Source organism: Penicillium crustosum, assembly GCF_028827405.1.
Source record: "Penicillium crustosum strain IBT 35664 chromosome Unknown utg000002l_segment0_segment0, whole genome shotgun sequence".
Taxonomy (NCBI): domain Eukaryota; kingdom Fungi; phylum Ascomycota; class Eurotiomycetes; order Eurotiales; family Aspergillaceae; genus Penicillium; species Penicillium crustosum.
In genome coordinates this window covers 2,783,917-2,808,332 of record NW_026623123.1, presented here as the reverse complement: position 1 = coordinate 2,808,332, position 24,416 = coordinate 2,783,917, and the positions used below count along the sequence as shown (strand labels likewise).

Genomic DNA, 24,416 nt, shown 5'->3' with positions numbered 1-24,416 from the left:
TGTGAAAAGAAATCAATTTCAACAAAGACCAAGCACGAGGTACTTCAGATCCGCTCTTCAGTAGCAATCTTGCATCACCCTCGCGACAACGATCAGATCGACAACGATTGCGACAAAATCCAGCATCGATAGCAACAAGCCCATCTGCAAGCCTCGACAGCAGTATATATCGACCATTGTCCTTGCGCCACTTTCGGCCCACAGCGAATTGCCCCCGGATTCACGATATATGACCCCATTGCAGCTCCCCACACCTGTAGATCCACCCTCGGCCTCTCACGGAATCCCCAGCGACATTTGAACGGAATAGAACGAGCGAAAAGCGACATATTTGACAGAAAGCAGCAAATCCCAGGCAGTTGAAAAATATATTCCAAAGCGCCATATAGAACCGTCATTATGGGTCTCGAAAAATTTAACCCCTTCAAAAGGGATAGTCCGAACTTCTCCGACGTTGTGATCCCACTCGCCGATGGACCTGCTCACTTGGTTTCGGAAAAAACAGACAAGGAGACCAGCCCGAGCCTGGATGGTGCATCTTCCTCGGAGAATGGTGCTGCCGGCCCCAAGGGTTCAACTACTCTGACCCTTGAAGCTCTTCGTGCAGAGATCGAGGCTGATGTCTCCACTTCTACCAATGACTCTGCTTATGACCGTATGTTTCTCCTAGATTTTCTCACTGGTCCCTGCGTGGAAGCTTCATGCAATTGGATTTTTGATCTAACTCGAGGACAGGCAAGGCAAAGGTGATCAATCGAGCCCTACAGGATATTGGCATGGGCCGGTATCAATGGCAACTGTTCTTCCTTTGTGGTTTTGGTTGGACAGCAGACAACATTTGGCTTCAGGTAGGATTTCAAAACCAAATGGATTACATAGATCAAATCTAACCATGTGTAGGGAGTTGCCCTGACGCTGACGCCTATCTCCTACGAATTTGGAATCTCCGATACATGGGTGCGTTTCACCACTTGTGCTCTATTCTTGGGTCTCTGTATTGGTGCCTCATTCTGGGGTATTGCCTCTGATATTGTTGGTCGTCGTCTTGCTTTCAACGCCACTCTATTCATGGCTGGTGCATTTGGTCTGGCTGCTGCTGGTGGTCCCACTTGGATTGGGTAAGTTCTTTTTTTGAGAACAACGGATTTTGTATATTTCGCTAATCATGAATGCAGAACATGTGCCCTGTTCGCTTGCTTGGGTCTTGGTGTGGGCGGTAACCTGCCAGTCGATGGTGCTCTTTTCCTGGAGTTCCTTCCCTTTATCTCCGGCAACATGTTGACCATGTTGAGTGTCTGGTGGCCCGTTGGCCAGCTAATTGGTAGTCTGCTTGCGTGGGCTTTCATCCCTAACTTCAGCTGCACTAGCCATGAAGGCTGCACCAAGGAGAACAACATGGGCTGGCGCTACCTGGTCCTCACCCTGGGAGCCATCACTTTTGTCATGTTCATTCTGCGTTTCTTCTGCTTCCACTTGTACGAGTCACCCAAGTTCCTGCTCTCCCGTGGCCGCCAGGAAGAAGCTGTCGCTTCCATTCATGGCATTGCCCACAAGAACGGCACCAAGACCTGGCTGACCAGCGAGATCCTCAACGAAATTGGCGGTCATGCCGAGGTGCAGGAGAAGGAGACAGGCCTCAGCTACTCTCAAATCCTGGGTCGTTTATTCTCCAAATTCTCAATGGAGCGCATTGCGCCCCTGTTCGCCAACAAGCGCATGGGCTACAATACTGTTCTTCTCTGGTTCTGCTGGGCTACTATCGGCATGGGATATCCTCTCTTCAACGCCTTCTTGCCCCAGTACCTCTCCCAATCCGGTGGTGTGGCCAACTCGAACTACATCACCTACCGCAATTACGCCATCACCTCCATCGTTGGTGTCCCCGGCTCCGTTTTGGCTTGCTGGACAGTTGAGATCAAGTACATTGGTCGTAAGGGCACAATGGCCATCTCCACCCTGATCACCGGTGTGTTGCTGTTCTGCTTCACCGCATCCACAAACTCCGACATTCAGCTCCTGTGCAGTTGTCTCGAGGCCTTCTTCCAGAACATCATGTATGGTGTCCTGTACGCCTACACCCCTGAGACCTTCCCTGCCCCCAACCGCGGTACTGGCACTGGTATCTCCAGCTGCTTGAACCGTATCGCTGGTCTCTGTGCTCCCCTTGTCGCCATCTATGCTGGTAGTGCGAACCCCAACTCGCCCATCTATGCCTCTGGCGCGTTGATTCTGGCTTCCTTTGTGGCTATGTGTCTCCTACCCATTGAGACTCGGGGCAGGCAGACTCTTTAAGAAGCAATGTGTTGAGTCACTTGTTTCAGTTTGCCAAAACCGTCTTGCACACTGTCGATTCTTACACAGCCTTCTGCTTGTGTTGGAAAGTGCACGATGAAAACACGACCCAAAAAAAGGACAGCACCTCCATATCTCACCGATATACCGCTGCCATTGCGATCTGAATGATGCGATCAGTGGCTTGACACGTGAATATATGGACCGGATAGAGTGTTGTCGTCATATATCATAATACAGTGACCATTTCCAGGTGGCCTCTGAACTTGAACATACATTAGATACCAATCAAGATACCAAGTTTGTGTTTTTTTTTCTTAATTCTGAATTACCTAAATGGAGATTTCGATGTTGTATATCCTTCCAATAACAGTATGTGCTACACATGCCTCGTGAATTGCATCATATGCTTGGTTAAGAAGTTACTACCGGTCTAGTCTACATACAAATGAAAATAATCTCAGACTACAAGAGAACAAATCCTAATAGGCTAACGACCGGGAATGAGTTCGCTGCACCAGCACCAAAAGAAAAAACCAATTGGAGACTGCTACCAAAAGAAAGATTATATGAAAGATGTGAAATCTTCCAAGGTTTCAACCTTGGAATGTTGAAAAATATGCTTAGCGAATCCTTAACAAATATGAATGGACGTAATCCCTATGATAACAACAGCAAAAAGGAAAAGAAAAGACCAGGAAGAACTCCATTCCAGTCCAAGCAAGCTCCCCGATAACTCAAGAGAAAGCGAAAAAGAAAACCCACTTCACCCATTTTCCAATCGTGACTATGTAGCGTGTAGGTTCCTCGCCGGGACCGATCCGATAACGTGCAGAAAGCTTGAAAAAAAAAAAAACGAACAAGACAAATGGCCTTAGGAAAGAGGAAAAAAAAGTTGAGATAAAATATCCCAGTGAAAATATCGCTTATCAACAAACTGCAAAGAAGTTACGAAGACATCACATCATGACCCTGATGGAAGAAATACATCCTGTCTATGCCACCGGTTGATTACGACGGCCACGCTTCTCAAGCAATGTGGATCCGCTCAGAGTAAGCTCAAACGGCTGCTGATGCTTGCGAATAGAGCTCTTTGCAGCACTAGCCACATTGGCATCATGCATCCCGTAGCCTTGTTTGGGCTTTGGCTGATTGGGTGGCTGTCGTGCCTGTGCGGCGCTGCTTTGGGCGCCAAGGTTCGTGGACCGGAGCTTAGCTTCCATTCCAGCCATATCCCCTTGGTTCTTGGCCACCTTGGCCGGCGGTTGGCCTCCGAGACGGTGGCTGTACTCGGGCTCGTCATCATAATCTTCGTTGAGAGCACCCAGTGCTGACTGGAATCCTGCAGTGCCACTGCGGTTCGACTGGCGTGCGTTCGCGCGGCGTTTTCCTTCCTCTTCTTGTCTGTGTACCGCATAGCCAACATCGAAGACTTCACGGAGGTTGAAAGCGCCTGGAGATCGGAAGTCCATACGGCGCTCTGCTGTGACAGATGGTTGATCGACGAAGCGGGCACTAGCGGGCTGATAGGGCCCGTGCTCGGCACCGGAGGAGTCGAGTTGCTGTGGGCCTTTCTCGGAGTTCTGGAGGTAGGGTGTTGCTAGAGGGGGTGCGTCGGCGGCGGCGGTAGTTTCCTCGTCCGTGCCCTTTATCCAGGGGTGTTCGAGGAACTCCTTGATGGTGAATCGCTTTTCAGGATCCACGGTGAGGAGATGCGAGATCAGATCCTGGGCTGACTTGGAAATATCGTCCCACCAGGGTGACAAAAATGTGTATTGGCCACGTGCCACCTTCTCGGTAAGAACTTGGATGCTCTCGTCATAGAATGGAGGGAACCCGCAAAGAAGTGTGTAGAGCACACAACCCATGGCCCACATGTCCACACTTTTGGAGTAACGCTCATCCTTGACGATTTCTGGGGCTGTATATCCGACGGTACCGCAAGGTGTCATCGTCTGGCTATCCCAGATCACCTTGGACAGACCGAAGTCTGCAAGCTTGATCTTGCCAATACCACCCGCACCAACTCCGGGGACGAATTCTCCCTCATCTTCTTTGTCCTCATCCCCTGGTTGTTGAGGTTTGGGATTCTTGCTGGGAACGTGGGGAATTGGATAGAACAGGAGATTTTCGGGTTTAATGTCACTTCATAAAGATGTTAGCTTTCGCAAGAGTAAATATCAAATATTTACTGAGGGGGTGACAAACCGATGAACGACGCCCGATGTCTCGTGTAGATATTCAATCGCATCAGCAACTTGTCGAATGACGTGGCGGCTAAGATTCTCGCTGAAATACGTCAATCGGACAATCTGGTGGAATAATTCACCCCCGGGGCAGAGTTCGAGGACGATGTAGTAATATTGCCGCGACTCGGAGAAATCGATCAATTTGACGATGTTGGGGTGGTCAAGATTGCGCATAATCTGAACCTCCTTGAGGATATTTGCCCGCTGTTAAAAAGACTAGAGTTAGCAACGACGAAACTAGATGCGCAGCCATGCACCAAGGCAGTAGTATGCCATAAAGTAGTGTAAAGTTTCGCTGGAAGACGCAAGTAATAATTGCCAGGAAGCAACCCGAGCGTCAGGAAAAGAATTGTTTGCGCACCTCCGCTGCCTTGGGGACTTTTTTGACCGTTGGATAGTGAGGATCGCTCTACAGAACGTATTGGCCATGTTTATAGACATATTGCAAACCGTATAACCGCAAAGAAATAATATCACGAAATCCATAGGGAAAAGAAGAAGAAAGGCACCTTGCGGCATAACCTACCTGGTTGCTATTCATTTCAAATTTGCGGACGACCTTGATGGCCACCTCGCCATATTCTGTTGTCGAATCCTTGGCACGATAGACGTTACTGAAGGCGCCATCACCCATTTTCTCCACCAAGATCCAGCGCTCTAGACCGGGGTATTTGGGCATCTTCGATCGGTTGATGTTCTCCTCTGCCACTAGACGTTCGATTTCGACAGAGCGATCCTGCCTGACCTGAGAATCAGGTTTGTGGACGGCATTGGCTCGGCCTTCAGGGCCAAAAGCCTCGAGAGCAGGTGAATATTGGCCTATCGGTTGGCGTTGTGGCTCTGCGTGGATGGCGGATACGTCGGTCGTCGGCTCAGAATGAGGGGTGACAAGGCGGGCCTGCTTGCCATGCCGAATGAAATTCTTGATATTCTGTATTGTACTCATGATATCAAAGAAAAATCGTGATTCATAAACAGATGTCTAGTAGGTTTTGGAGAGGAAGGGAAAATAGAGAGATGAGAAGAAGAAGGATGTCGGCGATTGAAGGGATTTTCAAGGTGTGGAAGTCAGACAAGTTGAAGAATGGATTTACCCCACTGAAGGACTTTTTCAAATCACAAAACAAGAAGAATAGAGAGAAAAACAAGACCAGAAAGCTATAGATCAAGGGTAAAAAAAAGGAGAGAGAGAGAAAGGAGATGATGGCGGGGGAGAGCTATGACGAAATGAGAGATCTTTCCCTGCGATGTCATCTGCCAAGGCCCGTCCATCAACTTGGTTCGACCTCTCGGGACGTCATGATACGCCACTGATCCACTGTGGTAATGAGCAATCTATCTTATATTCGTCTATTCTACTCCGTAAGTTCATGTATAATATCTATGATGTGCTTTCTTTGTATGACCATTTACCCCAGGGATCAGAAGCCAGAGACCAGAGACTAGGAACCGGAGAGCAGGGAACAGAGAGTATAGAGACTCCTAACTCCCAACTTGTATAGACCATTCTCTATTTCTTAGAATATCTCTAAACTACATAGTTACTTTGTATATCACCTTATCAAGGCATTCCCTCACACAGATCGCTGGTTTGACCTGATTCCAAAAGTTTTAGAACCCTGGCTTGTGTGGGGATGATATCGTCATCACCCGTTGCCACATGCTTGGAATTGTTGAAATTCCGGATTCACAGATTCACAGATTCACATTGCTTTCTCCTATCATGATCTCTGTGTTGCCATTCTGAGAACATCCGCTAAGCTTCGAGTCTCTGATTCGTACGGAGAAGTCTAGGATGAAGATGCGGATCTCGACCCTTCCTGGAATGCTTTACCACCTACAAGCGCAAACATGCCAACCCTGGAAGCGAGGAGTGCGCGTATAAGCATGAGATGAAGCCCTGCGTATGTACAACATGGAATTCATACATAGACGGATTTAATCCAGCTGACTCTACATGGCTATGTAGATTAAGTTATAAGAGAAGAAACTGCCGAATGAGCCCAACAGGTGCATACATCGTAGCTCTGGCGGTGCCTTGGGAGGGCTTAATGCCGTGCTTTGTAACTAACTACATTTCCACTAACTAGTTATCCAGAATTTCCGAAGTCAGCCCTCTAGGGCTAGCACGAGATCGAACTTTCTCTCTTGCGAACCTCAATCCCACTCATGGAGTCTATCCCACTCAATATGAAGATATCCATCTTAGTATGATGTATCCTCCGGCTCTAATAATGAGACTGTCTACTTATCATTCACAATTTACCTTCCAAACCACATAATTGTGGAACCTACCGTTCCAACTATCTGATTTTGTAGGGAGACCCGTTTCCTGGCTGACCGTGGAACTATCCAGAGTCTCTGCACAAAAATAAGAGTTCTGATATACAGGCCACACGGATTCAAATATACTATCTTCACATCCTTGATATATTTGCAGTACAAAATCAACTGGTTATACACTTTCGAATGTAAGCCATGTTCCCGAAACGGGAGTCACCAAATAAGAAGGTTCATATCCTTATATATCCAGGAGAAGATCAGTCAAGTATATAGATTCGATTTTTAGGTATTGGACGTTGGAACAGAAGCCAGGAATACGCCCTATACAAGATCATGTTATACTAAGCTATGATGGGTTGCTAGGTCCTCATTTGTGTCCCGAAATAAGAATGTCCATCTTGTTCCTCTCCGGGACTGGAATGTATGTATGTTTAAGACCAGCATCAAGGGCTAAGCATGCTAAGTAAGGGCTGTGATAGAGTTATGAGATCTCAAACCATTATATGCCCGAGGAATACTAACAAATATAATTATGAGTCCCCACATGGTCCCGATTTGTAGATGAGGTCAAGCATATACATCGTACATTTGAGGATACAGTAACCACTGGTTCATTCCATGAACATCGCTGAAAATAGCCTAATAGAGATTAATTCTAATCTATGATAGCATCAGAACTTGAAAGCGCCCTCATACCCAGAAGCTAGTGTGATATCTGCAGTGTGATTACCAGTGTGATGAAGTCCCAATGAGATGAGGCTGCAAGGCATCAATATTACCAGAATAGGAAGCAGGCGCTAATCAGCGGGAAACAGTGGCACGAAAAGATCCCCTTCGTCATATTATTCAACTTTCAAGCATTTTTAAACACTCTGTATTCTTTTTTAATTTCTTTTATCCTATGTTATTCGAATAATTATCCTTTATTACTTCATACTTAGCTTGAAACACAGGAATAAGAGGGCTTGAGACTAGACTTCCCAGCCACTCGCCAACATCGTCCATCCCCACCCTTACAGCTCACATTGCACATTGCACAGAGACAGGTCGAGCCAAAGTCTTCACCTGTGAAAGCACATGCCCATGCTCCGTACTCCGTACGAGACCATTGCTTGTCCTTTGTGACGGACTCGAACCAAACTCGGGCGATCGGCTCCCCCCTGCATCATCCAGAGACAAAGCAAAGCCTTTGGGCTTGAGGATCCGTTTGACTTCGACCATTGGTCGCATATTGGTCGCGAAGTGCTCGCGCGCGCGATGCAACCCTTGCGACACTCTGAACGAAACATCCTGCTCAGTACTATGATACCCGAAGGTATCTAAACGCGAATCGAATTCACAAAAGCGACCGTGGATGCTTCGGGTCTCCGTGGGCCTGCTCTTTCTGAGATGCCGGGCGTGGAAGTGATGGGGTCATCGGAGGATTTGCAAACATTCGAACGGCCGCTCCTAAGGTCTCACAAAACGCTCCCTCGGCGGGGTGTAATCGTTCCTAGCATCGAGGTTATCCAACCGGTCTCGCCGGATCAGAATGGGAGACATACTGCGACGCCATCGCTTCCTTTGACACCCCCGGGTGCAGGCCACGAAGAAGTTGTGGTGGACGAACGGACACCTCAGAAAACGAATTCTTTGTCAGACATACCAACATCTGGGATGTTGACCCCTCGACATCCCTCTAAGCCTCCAACCCCGGATGTGACGCCTCCTCGAACGAACTCGAATAAGCGACCTACCCTCAACCAGTTTAATTATTTCTCCTCGTCGTCTCGAGCCGATTCATTTCAAACGGCTTTGGAAAATATCTCATCGGAAGATGATATGGACACCCCAGTTCGCATGTCTCAGACTGCGACTCAGACCCCAAAACAAAGAAGGCAACCATCAAAGCCACCCGCCTCAAATGGTTACCTTTCGCAATTTTCGAATATAAAAGGATCTCTGCCATCTGCTTCTCAACAACATAGCGAAACTGAATGCGACACCGGCTTCGAGTCTTTTGATGGGCATTGGGCCGCAAACCCGATCGATGGGTCGCCAACACCGTTGGCCGGAAAACAAAAGTCTGCAAAGAACCACGCTCAATCAGTCTATAAATCAACCCCTGGGAGAGATGTGTTGGATGTAAAGCATCTAGATGCCTCCTTGATGAGGGAAAAAATTTTGCGGGACCATGTCGATAGTGCGCATGGAGTCAAAGCAAGGACCTCAATGGAGCAGTTCCGTGAGAATATTGGGTCGTCATCGCAGGAGGGTCTAGCAAAATTTAGTGGACCAGACGCCCGCCCTTTGTCGGTCATCTCCTCGACATCCACCGTTGAGGCTATGATAATCGACTCTCCGAAACGAGCCCAGCGAATGCTCCGGCATACTGAAAAGAGAAGCTCTCTGCGGTCTGCCAGCTCTCCCATCACAAGATCCGAGCGTACATCTTATGGCTCCCTCCCTGAATCCCAACACCGCCTGGTTCACAAGGCCGGTCGAATTTCTGACCAGGATGTTCGAAGTGGAACATCCGAAATGTCGTTCTCGATCAAGACTAGCAACAGTGCAATACAGCCCAATATCGAAACTATAAACGTGGTGGTTATCCCGGAGAGGAGTTCATCTCTCAGGTCGCGTCCTAACAGTCATATTTCTTCCAAGCCGGGTTCTCACCGATCAAGCCGTCGTCCTCCGACAGCCTCAACGGGCCGCACAGATATCCCGGGGCAGAAGAAGCGCATCGTCTCTGATTCGGTGTCGACTCGATCTCGCGAGACTGATTCCAGGGGTCGTTCCATGGGACGACCTGTCATCCCACCCCGTGCCTCATCACTTTCTGCGCCGACGAGTCAGAGCAATTCTCGCACCACTTCTCTCACTTCCAACAGCCTGCGCAGCCGTCCCACGGCGCGTCCCGCTATACCACCCCGAAGCTCGTCGCTTTCTGCGCCAACGAGTCGGAACAACTCTCGTGCGACTTCCCTTACTTCCGACAGCCTACGAAGTCATAACTTGGCCGTCGACCTCGAGATGCAAAAGCACCGTGAGCATCAGCCGATATCCCCGCCTCGTCATAACGTTTTGGCTTCACCCGACCACCATGGTCTGCTCGAGGCTCCCAATATGCACGCCCTCTTTGCTAGCTCCGATGATATGGCAACCCTGCGTCCTCCATCTTTACCTTTCACCCAAGGCTCAATTCCATCGTACTCGCCGGGACCTATCGAAATCCAAGAGGCTACAGCCGTCAGTCTGTTTGCTCACAACAATCACTCGCTGCTGCTTGTTGATCCCCGGGTACAAGCCTCCTCGAGGCGCCCTTTCCAAGCGCTTGGGATTTCTTATGATCTTCCCCAACCCCCTCGCACACCCGACAATCCACCACAAACAGCACCGTACACTGTCGACTCACCTTTAACGAACCCTCGCCCTCCACCCAAGCCCCCATCTACCAGACCTCTTCCACCGCTTCCATTAGATGACGCTCAAGATGAAAACAAAGGCCTCGGTCGACGATGGAGTTCCGTCCGTCGGACCTGGGGCGCACGTCCTCGGTCGGATTCCTTCAACACTATAGCACGGTCCTTCTCCGTGAAATCGGCCAAGAACCGAACCGCAGGAATGGAAATGGACAGTCGTTTATATCCGTTTTGGCGGCCCCGCGGATTCTGGGAAAACGTGCCCGGATCCCCGGAGAAAGAATCCTCACCGACGCGGGAAGCTTTGCCGCGCACCGATGAATCCTTGATTGTAAACAACTCTCTAGGCCTGCCCCAGCGGCGCATCATCTTCGATGGCCCGCCTACTTTGGCGCGCCGCAGCCCAGAAATGAGGCGCTTGTTCAATGGGATGACTAGCAACGGTAGCTTGGTTGATCAAGGCATGTTCCGAACAGGATCCCCATTAAACCCGACCCGCTTCCGATCTCTATCTCGATGGGGACTGCGACTCCAGTCGATGTCATGGCGTAATGTGCGGAATCGCATGCGGCGTGTGCGCCAGCGACGAGACGAGAGAAAGCGGGCTGTCCGGAGGGAAATCCTCAAGCAGAGTATCGGTGGCCCTGTTTACGTGGCATCTAGTGCTACAGCTGAGGTGGCTATGAGATGACTTAAATGATGTTTTTTTTTTTTTTGTTTCGTCTCTGTTATGACCACATTTATGATTGGATATGTTTCACAGATTTCAAACACTTACCCGACGATTTCACGATGCATTTGCTTTTTTGGTTGTTTTTTTTTTGGAACATTGCTTCAATGCCCCGAGATGATCTTTTGATATGAGATCTATGATGATTACGACACACGAACCCATGATGATGATTCTATTGTTGTTATTCCTTTGCCTCAACTTTTGTTGGTTTCCCAGATGTACCATTAACTTGTTTTGTTTCCTGCTAGTATATCTACCTATTGGATTTTCAATCTGTTCACCAGTCCAGGACTAGATAAGGGTTTCTAGCCGCCCCTTGCTTTCACGTTGTGCGACATAAGATGACCTATAGAGCAATAATTTCTTGGCTCTAGGGCTGGATGTAAATGAATCCATTAAGTAATGTGTTGATAGATGAGTGCACATTTGGGTCTACTCTATAAAAGCAATATCAAGTAAGTTAGCGTCATATAATACTGAGCAAGGTCTTCTATAAAAGCATACTAGATATTGCCTGAATAATGAAGTATTCAAATGGTCATACCTGACCTATCAACCAAATATGGGGTATCTAAAAAAAACCCCTTTCCATGTCATTCTAAACCCATCAAAATCAGTGCCTACCACCCCAGTAGACATTGCCTCTCCCTCTTCCCCTCTTCCCACGTCCACGTACACTCGACCGGCCGCGAATAGCCATAGACCCATATTGCGTCTCACGCTCCACTCGTTGTCTCATCCGCTCTGCCGTCTCTTCTTCCTGGTATGCCTCTGAGCTTGGTTCAACTTTTATGGACTGTGCTGCTAATCTCTCGCGGCTGTGTTTGAGCATCGCTTCCCAAGTTGGTGGATCCAAGAAGGGCTGTGGCGGCATAGAAAATGAAACTTCAAAGCGCGGGGGTAGGGGCTCGTAGTCTTCGTCTTCAATTATGCTTTTATGATGCTCGCTTGAATCTGTGGGCTTAATTCTTCCTTGAATGGCCTCTTCATATGATGGTTTGATGCTTGTCTGTGCAGGGATGGCGCTTGGATTGAGGACTTTGTATACTTTGGGGCCTGACTTGTTGATTCCTGGGGGTAGAAGAGCGCGCTTATGTGGGATGAGCAGAGGTCGGGATTTCTGCGAGGAAGTTGACGAAGCCATGGTTTCGAGGCGACTTTAGGTAGGGAAAATGATGAGATGAAGTTGAAGCCGTTGGAGATAAGCGGAGTCAAACCAAGATCTTATCGGCTTATCGGATAGTGTTTGTAAGGCGCCGAGGCGATTTCTGTATCTTTCATTTCGATGTTATTAGCACTACATTAATTTTAAATAATATGAATGCGTCCCGGCCGAAACATGATCAGAACTCTACTTGCTTCCTTTAGCATGCATCCAGATACCCTAGTCTCTCTAGGATACCCTTACTAGCGCTGGCGCATAGCAATTTTCAGCCTGAAGTTGGGCACATAAAACTCCTCGAACGAAAGCGAGCCAGTCAAGGGGGCGGAGGCTGAACTAGGCAAGAGTATTTCATACTGATTCAGAATATGCGCGAAAGCGAGCTTCATCAGCGCGCTAGCCATCCATCGTCCAGGGCTACAAACACGAGCAAAAGTCAGCCGATAGGATCCGGGCAGTTGGATTTGAAACACGAGTGTGAAAAGAAAATGGGCCAGGCAGAAATGAGACTTACCAGGCATGTGCACCCATTCCAAAAACCAGATAGTCAGGGCTTAGGTCGACCAACCGGGTGTCCTTGGCTCCAGTTGCTGCACGCTTGACGAACCGGAAACCGTCGAACGCGTTGGGGTTCGCATAGTGCTCGCTGGATTGTTGGATAACTCCACTTGGGACGGCAAGGTGGGAGCCCTGCTTGAGTGTGATACCTGTTCCATTCCATACTTGATCAGTTCGGTGTTTCCTTGTTGGCCTAGTAGTATGTGTGCGAGAACAAACCGTTGGAGAGTTCGAGGTCACTAATACAAACCCGATGGGCAGAGACTAATATCCACATCATTGCATTAGCCATGCACAATTCCCATGGGTGGTCGCATATAGACGTACGTGCTGAAGGGGGATGTAGCCGCTGGCACTCCTTTAGGAAGCTATCCATCAAAACCATGCTATCACAGGCTGGAACGGTTGGTCCCATTTCAGAGAAAACCAGATCAATTTCCTCGCGCAGGGGTGCGATATACTCGGGTCGTCGAGCTAGCTCAACTAGGGCACCGTAGAGTCCCTATTGGTGGCTCAATTAGCACATTGCAGGACGATAATATGCGCACGGAGTACGGAGTACTTACATAGGACGTGGTGTATATAAAGGCAAATTGTAGAAGCAACATTTCACCTATCACCTCTGCATATGTCCATCGATCCCGCAGAACACTGCTCTCATACAGCCATTGGAATATTTCAACCTATAGATTGTTCAGTCATGGTGTCATTGGAGGGTTGGGGAAGGAGAGACAAGAATACCGGATTGTCCGTGTCATCGAGATTAGTCTCACTGGGTCTGTTGCCCGCGAATATGTCGGCGTGATATTCTGCTGCACGTGCATCAAAGTGCCTGAGCATAATCCTACGCGAGGCGTGCATATCCCAACTAGTCCCAAGAGTGGCGAGGCGACCGATGAGCCCACCAATATAGCTATCTGTGTATTAGTCCACAGAAAATGGAATTGGTGAAGCATTTGACTCACGGTTTCAAACAATCTGGAACAAGAAATTGTACACGAGTGGTCACTATCATCCCAAGGATGTGGTCCTTGGCAGCTTTGAGATATTCCTCATTCTGAGAAAGCCGCGAACCAACGAGAGCAAAACTGCCACTGCGGGCTACGATCGAGTATGCCAGATCAAAACAGCCGATGTTGCATTCTGGTTAAATACATTAGAGACCATCTCACCTATAAACTCAGCCAAAACTCACCCCCATCTTTGAAGTCTAGGGTCTGCAGCTGCGAGATGATTGCCTGGTCCATAGCGGGCATATAACGATGCAAGTGCTTATAAACCGTGGCACGAATCAAACCAGGCGTAGTTTTAGCGATTTTCGGCCATCCCCTTCCCTTGGGGAAATAGCCAGGCATAACATGAGAGACTTGGAGGAGCTGTATAATGCTTGTTAGCACAGACATCGAAAATCTATCCGACAGCCCTACCTGATCAATCCACGGCTCGGGGGATACAAGAGTACTCCGTTTATTTCTTAGCTCTTCAATCAACTCCGACTGGCATAATATGACCTGACCAAAGCGGAATGTCCGTGGAATCTCGAACAAGCCATTTGCGAATTGTTCATAGCCTTTCTTTATCAAACTGGGCCCGTCCACCACAAACTTGTACTGCTGGTATAAGATCGAGAAATAATCTTTGCGTATAGGAAAAGCAATTTGCTTCTGCCGGGTCAGCAAATAGTATCAGCGTTCTTGTGAATTTGTACATCGATCAACTATCACCAGACGGGGGAAGGTCACCAACGTTAGCCATGCGATAGGAAGTAAACACCAAAGCGGCCGCAACCACAGAGCAAAAGAGAAAGGAAACAAGTAAGCACAGCACAATAGCCGAACTACGAGGTTCCATCTCGGTCCGACTGAGGACATAGAGGGAAGCCATTTTATTCTAAAGAAGCAATGGGAAAGAGAAGAAAATGGACAAGTAGGGCCTGGATGAACGATTTTATATAGGCTTCGTCCAGAAAAAAGGATGAGATGAAAGAAAAGCAATGATATCACCGTGCTAGGTTGGAATTGTTTCTACGGAGCGAATCTGTGCTTGCAAAAGCAAGCGACAAAAATAACTCGGTGTGATATACGCACATAATGTACCGGACTTTATAATTGCATGAGGCTAACCTCTGGCGTATTTCTTTTTCTTTCTTTTTTTTCAGACAAGGGTTTTGGGGCCAAATATAGCATCATATTGGAAAGTAATATAGCACTGTATTGTGGAAATGAATCAAAGGCATCGTACAAGGGACCCATAAAAAAAAAATATAGACGGGCATGGAAAGAAGATGAACAAACTCCCTGGCAAGTATCAGCGATCGGGTGTGTGGTATAATGATACAAGCAGACAACGCAAGCCACGCCCGCAATAAAAACAGAAGAAAAACCGGCAATGGCGCCAAGGAAATATTAGGCAGGCCAATCTATGCGATGCCCTGGGATTCCATCCCCACTGTGGAGTATGAATAAGGCAAGTCTACCAGGCCGTCAAGCAGCCAGTTCAACGGATCGAAGACTTCGTAATTAGGTTCAATGAAGCCACTTGGAAGTCCATTAGGTTGGGTTGCGGATGGTTGGATCCCAAGACTAGCCTGGGATAGTAGAGGTGCCGGGGCAAGGCTTGGATCACTCCCAGACATTCCTGGTGTTAATGTAGATGTGTGTACAGGCCCGACAGATGAAGTGGCCGAAGAATCGGCTGCAGAGTCGGGATTTGTTGGATTTTTTAGATAGGCTAATATCAAAGGTTAGAGACTTTTTATTTATACTTGAGAGTGAAAAGGGATACTGACCTTCAATGTTTCGACCCTTAGTTCTGGCATCCTCCCGCCAGCGCCATACAGAGTCGAAAAGCAGGGACATGCTCATCCGGCAGCGTACTTTGAGTCGCAGGGAGTCGTCAACATCGGTACTATTGTTAGCCCGTTGAGTCGCTCCTCCCAATCTCCACATCTGAGCCAACACTTCTGCAAGCCGCTCGGGTAGGTCGTTGCTGGACGCTGACACCCCCGGATGGCCCAGATTGTGCGGTTGAATAGGTTCTTGGTGTATTCCATGTCTATGTGGGAGGCAAAGAAGCTCTTGCACAGCTTCAGGAGAGTGCAGCCGGCGGCAACCATCATCTGATACACATAGTATGGGGTGTAAGAGAGAACCGGGCCAACCTCAGTCTCGAGGTTTAGGACAACTTCGAGGAATGTTGTTGTCGCGACATACAGAGATAAGACGCGTTCGCGGTAATTTTTAGTGGTTGGCTCATCAAAGAATGCCGAAAGGTGCAAATGAAGGTTAGCAGCACGGAGGAACAAGTCAGTAATACCTGGTTGTCATTAGTTATGCAATTCAATATACCCCCACTTGAACTTCGGAGGCTTACAGTCATTCTGTGATTTAAGCTGTTCTTCCAACTCCTCAAAGTCTCGTGACAGAAAGGCAATCATTGTCGAGCGTTCATGGTCGCTGGTTAAGCCAACAGGATCGCGTCGATTTGTGTAAAGCGCTCGGGTAACCCTGTCGCAAAACTTTTCAATCTCCAATCTTGGCCTTATATCTTCTGGAAGCTTGAAGTTCGGATCTAGCGAATCGCTAGAGGACAATGTCCAGTCGTAAAGAGTAGATGATGGCTGTCCATAGCCGGTGGAAACTCTGCAAAGTAAAACATGAGACAAATGCGGGCAGCAATTGATAATTGGGGGATTGTACATACCTCTGGGCAACAATATTGCAAATCGCCCAAGTTCGCACCTTGTCTCTCAATTCATCCTCGATCAGTTCCACTCGGAATTTACTAAAGTCCTGAGTGTGGGAAGGCCGATGAAGACCAAGCTGCATAGCAACCTGTACCATCATTCCACATAGCATGAAGGTCGGATCTGTTGAGGTGCTGCTCGTGGGGAATGGCCATGAACATAGTAGAGCGAGAGCCTTCACGACATGGTAGCTTTGAGGGATATCTGCTAGAGTGCTCCAGACCAGCCGGGTGACGGGACCAGCGAGAGAATTCAACAAATTCGAATCGCCTTGATAGCGTCGTGCACCGACACTGAGTATTGTCCAGAAAAGCAATGAAGAGGAGGAATTATAATCATCGGGAGACTGGTTTCGGTCCAAAAATGGAAGGAAGGGGTGGTAGTATGTGAAGAATCTGACGGGAACAAGTTAGATCAATCACAGAGACTTGATAAACGAGGACTCACATATTAAACAGTTCTGTCACTTTCTCGGGAGCAACCATAACATCCTCAATTCGTCTGATTTGCCCACCGTTCCTCATGAAGTTGGTACCATCGAAGCCCGAACGAAGGTCCAGGAGGGATGCAACAGCTTCTTGAGATCCCATGTACTGGTCTGCGGACATGGCCGATGGGGTTTGATATACTGCAGGACTGACTTGACTCGATTCTTGCTTGGGTGTCAACTGCCCTGCGGTCAACGCCTGTTGCTGTGACATTCCAGGAACTGGTTGGCCAGTAGCAATCTGCTTTCTGAGCTCCATTATCTCCCTTTCCATTTCCGCATTGCGGCTGCGCTTCCCAACACGTTTGAAGTTGGACTCAATTTTACAATCGAGTCTCAGCCGACGACATCGCGAACAATCGGTCCATGGGTCTTGAATGACATCGCATCGGAGCTATCGCAAGCCGAAAAAAAAATTAGTCAAACTGGAGAATACCGAATTTGCGGTAATATGCTAGACCTACTTTCTGCTGTCGACATTCATTGCAAGCGCGCTTCACTGGCTGACGTCTTTTCTCCTCGCGCGCATCGTTATCATCCATATCCTCGATACTTCCCGGGGAACTGTCGATCCCCGCAATGGCCAAATTGCGTTTGCGACCATGCACGCCATCAGCGGCAACTGAGACAGGTAACTGGTTTACACCCGCCATTACGGGACTGGTGCCAATAGAAGCATTATCAATGGTCGCAGTCGGTTCAAGAGTTTGGGCCTGACCCTCTCCGATGCCGTTCGATCGCCCGAGAGAAGCCAGGCTGAATGACGTTTTTGCGGATCGTGATCCCAGTTTCAGACAGTTGAGAGAGATTGGGACGGATTCACAGACACACAATTTGGGTCTTGATCCAGGCAGTTTGGTTTGGTTATTTCCTTTTCCTTCTTGTCTTTCTCCAACAAAACCGTCTCAACTTTCTCGTTCTCACTCGGTGAGCGCGCTTCTTGCGGGAGTCTCGATGAGTCAGCGCAGAGGGGCATATCACCTGACCGGATATTCTTTTTATTCCACACGTGACCTCATACCGGCTTTGTAACACGTGACCGGGGATGAGCTATACATTTTTATCACTTTTCACAGTATGTAAGGAGTATGGAGAACAAGCATATGAAAAAGGCGCTAGAAAGACACTAGAAAGCTTTGTACACAACATAAAGTATACCCTGCATCCATGCATCTCCAGACAGCCTTGGGGGCAGTACTGAAACCACTAAGGCAGCAAGGCAGTGCAGGCGCGCCCGATTTCGTATTTTCTGTACCCAATCCAAAACGAGGTTCAAGAAAACGTTTTCATATTATTGGCTCGGGAGCCAAATGAATACGAAGATCCCATTCATTCACTTACATATTTGAATATATTTTGCGGAGATTTAGGCAAATGTAGTTTAGATTTCAACTCTCTAGGGCAAGTAGTGGCAATCATCATTATTGCACCTTGCCCATTTCGTCCATCTCGCGGGGGCTATGAAAGGGCAGTGAAAGGACAGGAACCCTGTCAAAGTAACATGCTGACTTGTCTTTATCTGGATATGGTTAGATAAGAATGGGATGGTGTTCCAACATTCAACTGGTATAAAGAGCCACCGGACCACACCCCTTAGACTTGACTCACCAACACTTACATCTTCTTATTCCTCTGTCAAACGCCAACATGGGTATGTCAACGGATGAAAAGTCCAAAGACACACCCGATCAATCCGAAGCTATCGGCAGGTCTTCGAATGAACGACCACCTTCTTATTCAGCCAATGAGGTCGAGCAGCCCCTACTAGAACTGCCACAGCTGGATCTAAGTTCCAATCTACCTGATTCAACTACCACCACTCGCGACCAGTGTGTTGCACATCTCAAGCTTCTGGCTGTGCTCGCAGATCTGCGAGATACTATCTCCAGTGATGATGGACTCTTTGATATCCACGACGCCGAGGCTCAAAGATTCCCGAATCATTTGAATGCAGCACGGGCTCGTATTTCCGAAAAGCGCTGGGCGGTATATACAGCGCGTGCAGTTGACCGATATACCAAGTGGTGGTCTAAGGGGCTCCCCGGATCAAGGCCAATGGCAACTATTAGTGACTTGGAGTCTACCGACTATGAAAACATCATTAATTGTGGTACTATTGTTGCATGGAGCACGGAAAACCTACCCCCGCTGGGTAAGTGAATTGATGCTGAGACCAAAAAAAAAAAAAAAAAAAAAAAAAAAAACAAAAAAACAAAAAACGCAGTTGACTAATTTCTCTATAGATATTTTAATGGTCTGGCATTCTCATATGTTGAATCCTCGGAACTTCCTCGAGGATTGCATTCGATACGGCAAGATGAGCACCTGGGCAACAGGATTTCCATGGGAAGCGATAGATCGCTGCATCAACAACCAAACGATGGAGTATACAGTTTCCGAACAAGCCCAGAAGCTGTTCGAGGAGAAACTGGACTTCAAGTGGAACAATTTACACGACCCGCCGACCAAGCATGTCAAATGCCCCGGCTGTGGATGGGCGAATGCTGTCCCGTGGACAGAAGCTCACTTTGGGGACAGTGTTGCCCACGCCTACAAACATGGCAGTGGCTATGCCGATTCTTTATTTGAGGCGAAATGCTTCGGCTGTGAACGCATAATTGACCATGGCCGGCTCAAGGTGGCAAAGTTTCGAAAAGACCTTGAAGGAGCTCTTTACAAAGACCTCCCTATGCCCGGGTCATTCACCAATCTTTATGGAATGCCCGAGGGGGGCTCAACTGACAAGGCCAATCCTCGGGCCCTCCGGGATATGATATTCCCCACACGAGTCGTCCAGGCTGGCAGCAAGGAGTTGTTGCGCATCACCGATAGTCGATTGGATCTGTGTCAGAATGTCACCCAGCTGAAGAAGCAACTCGAGACCCAACTACGCGACGCAAATCTTTTGTGGAAAGCACATGGTGTCTACCTTAAAACCCTCCAGTATGGCGAGAAGATCCAATTCCGAAGAATGATGTCTCGATACTGGGAGAACCTCGGTCCCTTCGCGCTAGATCTTGTGGGCGCCGTTATCAGACAAGGCACCTTCGTGGAAAAAATGGACAAAATCGATTGGCTGCACTCACCGACAGTCTTCAACACCATGGACCGACTGATTAAAAAGTACCATGTGTTCTTCCGGATTATGATTGAAAGGCCAGATAAGATGGCCGTGCCCACTTTGGACGTCGACCTAGCCTGGCACACACACCAACTCAGCCCATCACGATACTACAAATACAGCACGTCGAAGCCAACATTTCATTGTAAGCGTATGTTCATCGACCACGACGACAAAGTCGACGAAGGGAAACTCTCCGACGGCTTCGCCTGGACCAGCAAAACGTACCGCCGTATGACCGACGGCGGCATATACAGCGAATGCACCTGCTGGTACTGCGAGGCAACACGAACATCAGACCTGTACGGTCGGTTGTTCACTCCTGGCTCTGCCTATCGCGCCCGAGTCGCTGCAGACCTCTTGCACGATCGCACTGATATCTCGTCCGATCCAAACAAGAACCCACATATCTCTTCACACAACGCCGTCCGGCCAACGAACACGCACCACCAGGCTGAGTGGCGTAACTCTTTACTACGTGTACGTCTACAAAGCGATCACCAAAAGGCCATGCGGCGTGCTGAGAAGCGCCGTCAACGATCCGGTTCCAAATCTTCTAATAACCAGGGCGACGTCTCTGGTGCATACTACATGCCTTATGCATATGGTTATCCCATTATAATACCATACTATGCACCATATATGATGGACCCGTCTATCAACTGTGATTCGTACGCGAACAACCCTGCCTGCATGAATTACACTCAAGGCGCCGCTGGGAACTGTTGTGCCGGCACATGTGGTAAGTTCTTCCTCCACCCCTCTAGAAGAACAGAGTGGAACTGATTTGTCAAAAGGAGGTTCTGTAGCCGCAGGTGGCTGCGCAGCAGAGAGTGGCAGTGGAGGATGTGGTAAGTCTCCTGATGAACATCGACTGCAACGGATGCTAATGTGTTTTCTGTACAGGCGGATCAGGTGGCGGCTGCGGAGGATCAGCTGGTGGTGGTAAGTCTTCTTTATTACAATCGATAGACGAAATTATATACTGACTTGGTTATTTAGGTTGCGGCGGTAGCGGCGGTGGCGGAGGTGGTTGCGGAGGTGGAGGAGGAGGCTGCGGTGGAGGTGGTAGCTGATTCAAAGAACGATTGCGAATACCCCTTTCTCTTTTTTTGCCTTTGCTCTTTATACTTGTTGTTCTTGAGTTCTTTGACTGTTCAATGAATTGGCTCATTAAGTTATGCTTATTGCTCAACATCATCAGCAGCCCGTCGTATATATGACCTGCTTTGTTTAGGTTTCACACCCAACACTCTCGTAACTGCCTCCTGTTGTACTCTCTCGGTTACAATCCCCGAGCATATGATCTCTTCTCCTATGTTTCGAGTTCGAGCTCTCTATCACGGCCTGCAACGGTGATTTATACAACTGGACCCGAGCTGACTAGGAGATGCGCACCTTCTGATGAGGCAATGCAAACATGTGCAATTGCCTATCCTGGGCAAGAGAGATCTATCTTGACCTCGGATCGGTGGATGCCACATGGATGCCAAGCTTCCAAGACATAAACCTACATAACTAGCATAAGGTACTGCCCGGTGGATCAGGATTGAACCATTTGCAACGAGAAATAAATGTATACCTCTTTCTGTAATCTGTAACGGCTGGTCTGAAAGAGGCAGCGGCAGAATCCACCCAAAGGAGATCAGCCCCAACACCTTTTGATCATAACCTCTTTTATTTGTTTATCCCATGTGTTCACCTATGACGAAACATCCGAAAAAAAGATGGACCTTTACCCCGTAGTGGGTCTTTACTTCCCCGCTTTATGATGAACAGGTGGACAGATATGGAAATGGCCTGTAGATCTACATTCTAAAGCAATATAGTACGTTCATGAGATATATTCATTGTATGCCCCGTCCGAGGGTTGAGTACACGAGAGTGAGAGACCATAGGTGAGGAGATATAGAAGAGGGAGGGCAAGGAGATCGGAGAGAAAAGAATGGACGAGATACACATGTGGGAAAAGTAGGGAAGCGGATCGTAGAATTTGTGGGTTTGGTATATATGTGCGAGGTGAGAGGCCAAAACAGAACAAAAAAAGAAAACAAACGAGAAGCATAGAGGACATGAAGGGGGTCATGTCCCTATGGATATAAGTATTCGATGGGGATGATAAATATGCGCCGGCTATACGGAGTATAGCCATTTATAGGGGTTTCCAGAATAGGGCAAAACGAAACACAAAGAAAAAGAAAAACACAAAGCGGGCCAAGGAGACATGATTGATACATGGGGATCTCAAAAGGTAGTAAAAAAAGGTCCCGAGAAGTGTGAAATACTCCGTTGAGAAAAGAGCTCTGAACGATTATTGAACATTGGCTCTATTCTCCATCTGGAGTGGCTGTAAACATGTAAACAAGAAGGTTCAAAAAATTCGCTCAAGCTCGTACATGAGATCGTGAAGGGGTCGTGGTTCAGCAATGCGCCGATTTGACCCAAGGACTGGCTCGGAGGCGCGCAGGCGCGGAGAGGGTGGAAGATCTACTCTTCCATGTGGCCAAAGACGCCGCCATCGTCGTCGTCGGCCGGTGCAGAGCGGTTACCAAAGTCGACATCGGCGTTGCGACGTTGACGGGATTTCTGAGCATCGTCACCACCAGTACGGACTCCACGCTCATCCGACACCTTGTACGACAGCGACGGGTTGAGCGAGCGGGACAAGAAGATGTTGGCCTCGGAGTCTCGGCGAGCGGCCTCATCTGTGGGGCGCGATTGAGGGGAGTAGATACCCTGGTTGCTCGGGTGGCTGCTTGAGTCCAAGTAGCGCGCCGGCAGTGGAGGCACTGGTGGGACGTCGGGGGTCATGGAAACAGGCCCCGTGCGAGGAGTCCCGAAATTGCACAGGCCAATGGCCGCGGCAAGATCCGCCTCATCATCCTCGTGTAACCGTGTGTTCGCAGTCGAAGGACGGGTGTCGATGCTCGAGTGACGGAAGTGGGAGAAGCTTGGCGAGTGCAGCGGAGCACTCTCGTTGTACGAACTGGAGGGAATGGACTGGTAAGAACGAGAGAAACCGGAGGCGTTGCTGACGCTGGGGCGTTTGGCCCATTGCGCCGGCACACCCGACATCTCGAAATCATCGTCCTCCTCCGAGTCCATTGGGGGTGGCGTGGTCTCAACGGAACTGATGCCATCCCGCATTTCTGACAGGGCGTCCGGCGATCCAGACGACAACTCTGACTCCAACTCGGCAGACTCATCGGGTGGATCGTCGTGGTTCATGGTGACCAAAACGGAGGCGGCCTCCAGTAGTTGAACCTGTTGATGCTTGGAGATGAGAAGTTTCGAAGTAACGGACCATGCTGGGTCGTGTTCCCACCTAAGATACCACGGAAAAAAACACGTCAATCAAATGCTGCCGAAAGGGATGGAAGAAAGGGGGACAGTGACGAAGGGGGAGTTTAATAACCACGAGGGCGACCTGCACAGAGCCGACATGGCGCATATTCCCGATCGAGCTAGAAGAAGACGGCCGAGCGGTAGGGGGGATACACACATATGCTTAGACAAGCAGCTGCCATGCTTATACCCTTTCCCGCAGCGATCGCAACGTATGGCCGTCGAAGCACGCTTCCCTTCGGTTTTGAGTTGGGCACCCTCGCTGGCTCGGCGGTTTCGGTTCTTGGGCTTGCCATCGGAGTGGTCCGATCCCGGAGAACCTTTGCGGGCGACCGGTGATTCCTGGCTGGGACTGTTGATGCTGCGGGAGAGGTAGGAGCTGAATCCAGATACGTTTCCGATGGAGCCGGACTCTATTCCCTTGCGACCTGCGAGGCTGCGGCGGTGCGCGCCCATGGGAAGCGAGGTAGCCTCCCCACCCTCCATGGAGGCGGCGACTGCGGCGGCAGCATTGGCAGCGGCGGTAGTGACACTCTTCCGGCGTGTTACACGGTGATTTGGATTGAGAGCACCTAGCGAGATCGAGTGCGCGTGATGGCGCGGGCTAGGATTGGGGAGAGGACGCGACATGGATAATTCCTGTGACTGGCCAAAGGGCCGATAAATTAGCATGGTTCCATAAAAAAAAAAATCTAAGCCAAGGTGTCAGGCGGAGATGCTGGACACTTACCTTGAATGAGGCCATGGTAAGAATTGAGAGGAAGCTTCCAATGGAATTGACAACCCTCTAGGACACGAGTTGCCCTCAATTTAGTGAAGGCGAAATAAGGCGGAGTTCCGAGACCGAGATGTATAGGTAGAGGAGAGCAATGAATGCGAGAAGAGGAAATGAAGAGAGAGAGAATGAGAAAGAATAAAGAAAAAAGTTGAGTGAATCCAAAAAAAGAAAGGTGGAAGGGGAAAAAAAAGAGGAGAAAGAAGGAGAGAAAGAGTCAGGGCCGGTATGAGCCAAAATCGCTCAGGTTTGCGGGGGCCTT

General features: G+C 48.8%; 8 protein-coding genes across 8 annotated transcripts; 3 read left to right on the top strand and 5 right to left on the bottom strand.

Moving 5' to 3' along the window:
- Positions 1–399: 399 nt before the first annotated feature.
- Positions 400–2,292, top strand: N7487_004567 (uncharacterized protein; the record flags this gene model as incomplete). The annotated part of the gene is made up of 4 exons (XM_056872314.1): positions 400–655; positions 736–848; positions 901–1,118; positions 1,176–2,292. The coding sequence occupies 4 exons, from the start codon at positions 400–402 to the stop codon at positions 2,290–2,292; spliced, it is 1,704 nt and encodes a 567-aa protein (XP_056730034.1).
- A 995-nt stretch (positions 2,293–3,287) lies between these two features.
- On the bottom strand, positions 3,288–5,554 carry N7487_004566 (serine/threonine-protein kinase; the record flags this gene model as incomplete). The annotated part of the gene is made up of 4 exons (XM_056872313.1): positions 5,068–5,554; positions 4,903–4,950; positions 4,501–4,745; positions 3,288–4,437 (listed from the first exon to the last, which is right to left on the bottom strand). Exons 1-4 carry the CDS (start codon positions 5,485–5,487, stop codon positions 3,288–3,290), a joined length of 1,863 nt encoding a protein of 620 aa, XP_056730033.1. The 5' UTR covers positions 5,488–5,554.
- Positions 5,555–8,213: 2,659 nt separating this feature from the next.
- On the top strand, positions 8,214–10,919 carry N7487_004565 (uncharacterized protein; the record flags this gene model as incomplete). Its single annotated transcript, XM_056872312.1, has 1 exon — positions 8,214–10,919. One exon carries the CDS (start codon positions 8,214–8,216, stop codon positions 10,917–10,919), a length of 2,706 nt encoding a protein of 901 aa, XP_056730032.1.
- A 655-nt stretch (positions 10,920–11,574) lies between these two features.
- N7487_004564 (uncharacterized protein) lies at positions 11,575–12,105 on the bottom strand (the record flags this gene model as incomplete). Its single annotated transcript, XM_056872311.1, has 1 exon — positions 11,575–12,105. One exon carries the CDS (start codon positions 12,103–12,105, stop codon positions 11,575–11,577), a length of 531 nt encoding a protein of 176 aa, XP_056730031.1.
- A 263-nt stretch (positions 12,106–12,368) lies between these two features.
- N7487_004563 (cytochrome P450) lies at positions 12,369–13,928 on the bottom strand (the record flags this gene model as incomplete). Its single annotated transcript, XM_056872310.1, has 8 exons — positions 12,369–12,540; positions 12,638–12,830; positions 12,901–12,945; positions 13,009–13,183; positions 13,248–13,364; positions 13,423–13,594; positions 13,647–13,824; positions 13,877–13,928. The coding sequence occupies 8 exons, from the start codon at positions 13,926–13,928 to the stop codon at positions 12,369–12,371; spliced, it is 1,104 nt and encodes a 367-aa protein (XP_056730030.1).
- Positions 13,929–15,100: 1,172 nt separating this feature from the next.
- On the bottom strand, positions 15,101–17,566 carry N7487_004562 (putative C6 transcription factor (Leu3); the record flags this gene model as incomplete). Its single annotated transcript, XM_056872309.1, has 7 exons — positions 15,101–15,411; positions 15,470–15,588; positions 15,642–15,996; positions 16,054–16,322; positions 16,384–16,821; positions 16,874–17,307; positions 17,378–17,566. The coding sequence occupies 7 exons, from the start codon at positions 17,564–17,566 to the stop codon at positions 15,101–15,103; spliced, it is 2,115 nt and encodes a 704-aa protein (XP_056730029.1).
- Positions 17,567–18,560: 994 nt separating this feature from the next.
- Positions 18,561–21,110, top strand: N7487_004561 (uncharacterized protein; the record flags this gene model as incomplete). Its single annotated transcript, XM_056872308.1, has 5 exons — positions 18,561–19,065; positions 19,157–20,776; positions 20,832–20,885; positions 20,941–20,979; positions 21,037–21,110. 5 exons carry the CDS (start codon positions 18,561–18,563, stop codon positions 21,108–21,110), a joined length of 2,292 nt encoding a protein of 763 aa, XP_056730028.1.
- Positions 21,111–22,521: 1,411 nt separating this feature from the next.
- N7487_004560 (putative C2H2 finger domain protein) lies at positions 22,522–24,124 on the bottom strand (the record flags this gene model as incomplete). The annotated part of the gene is made up of 3 exons (XM_056872307.1): positions 22,522–23,359; positions 23,537–24,018; positions 24,110–24,124. The coding sequence occupies 3 exons, from the start codon at positions 24,122–24,124 to the stop codon at positions 22,522–22,524; spliced, it is 1,335 nt and encodes a 444-aa protein (XP_056730027.1).
- Positions 24,125–24,416: the final 292 nt, after the last annotated feature.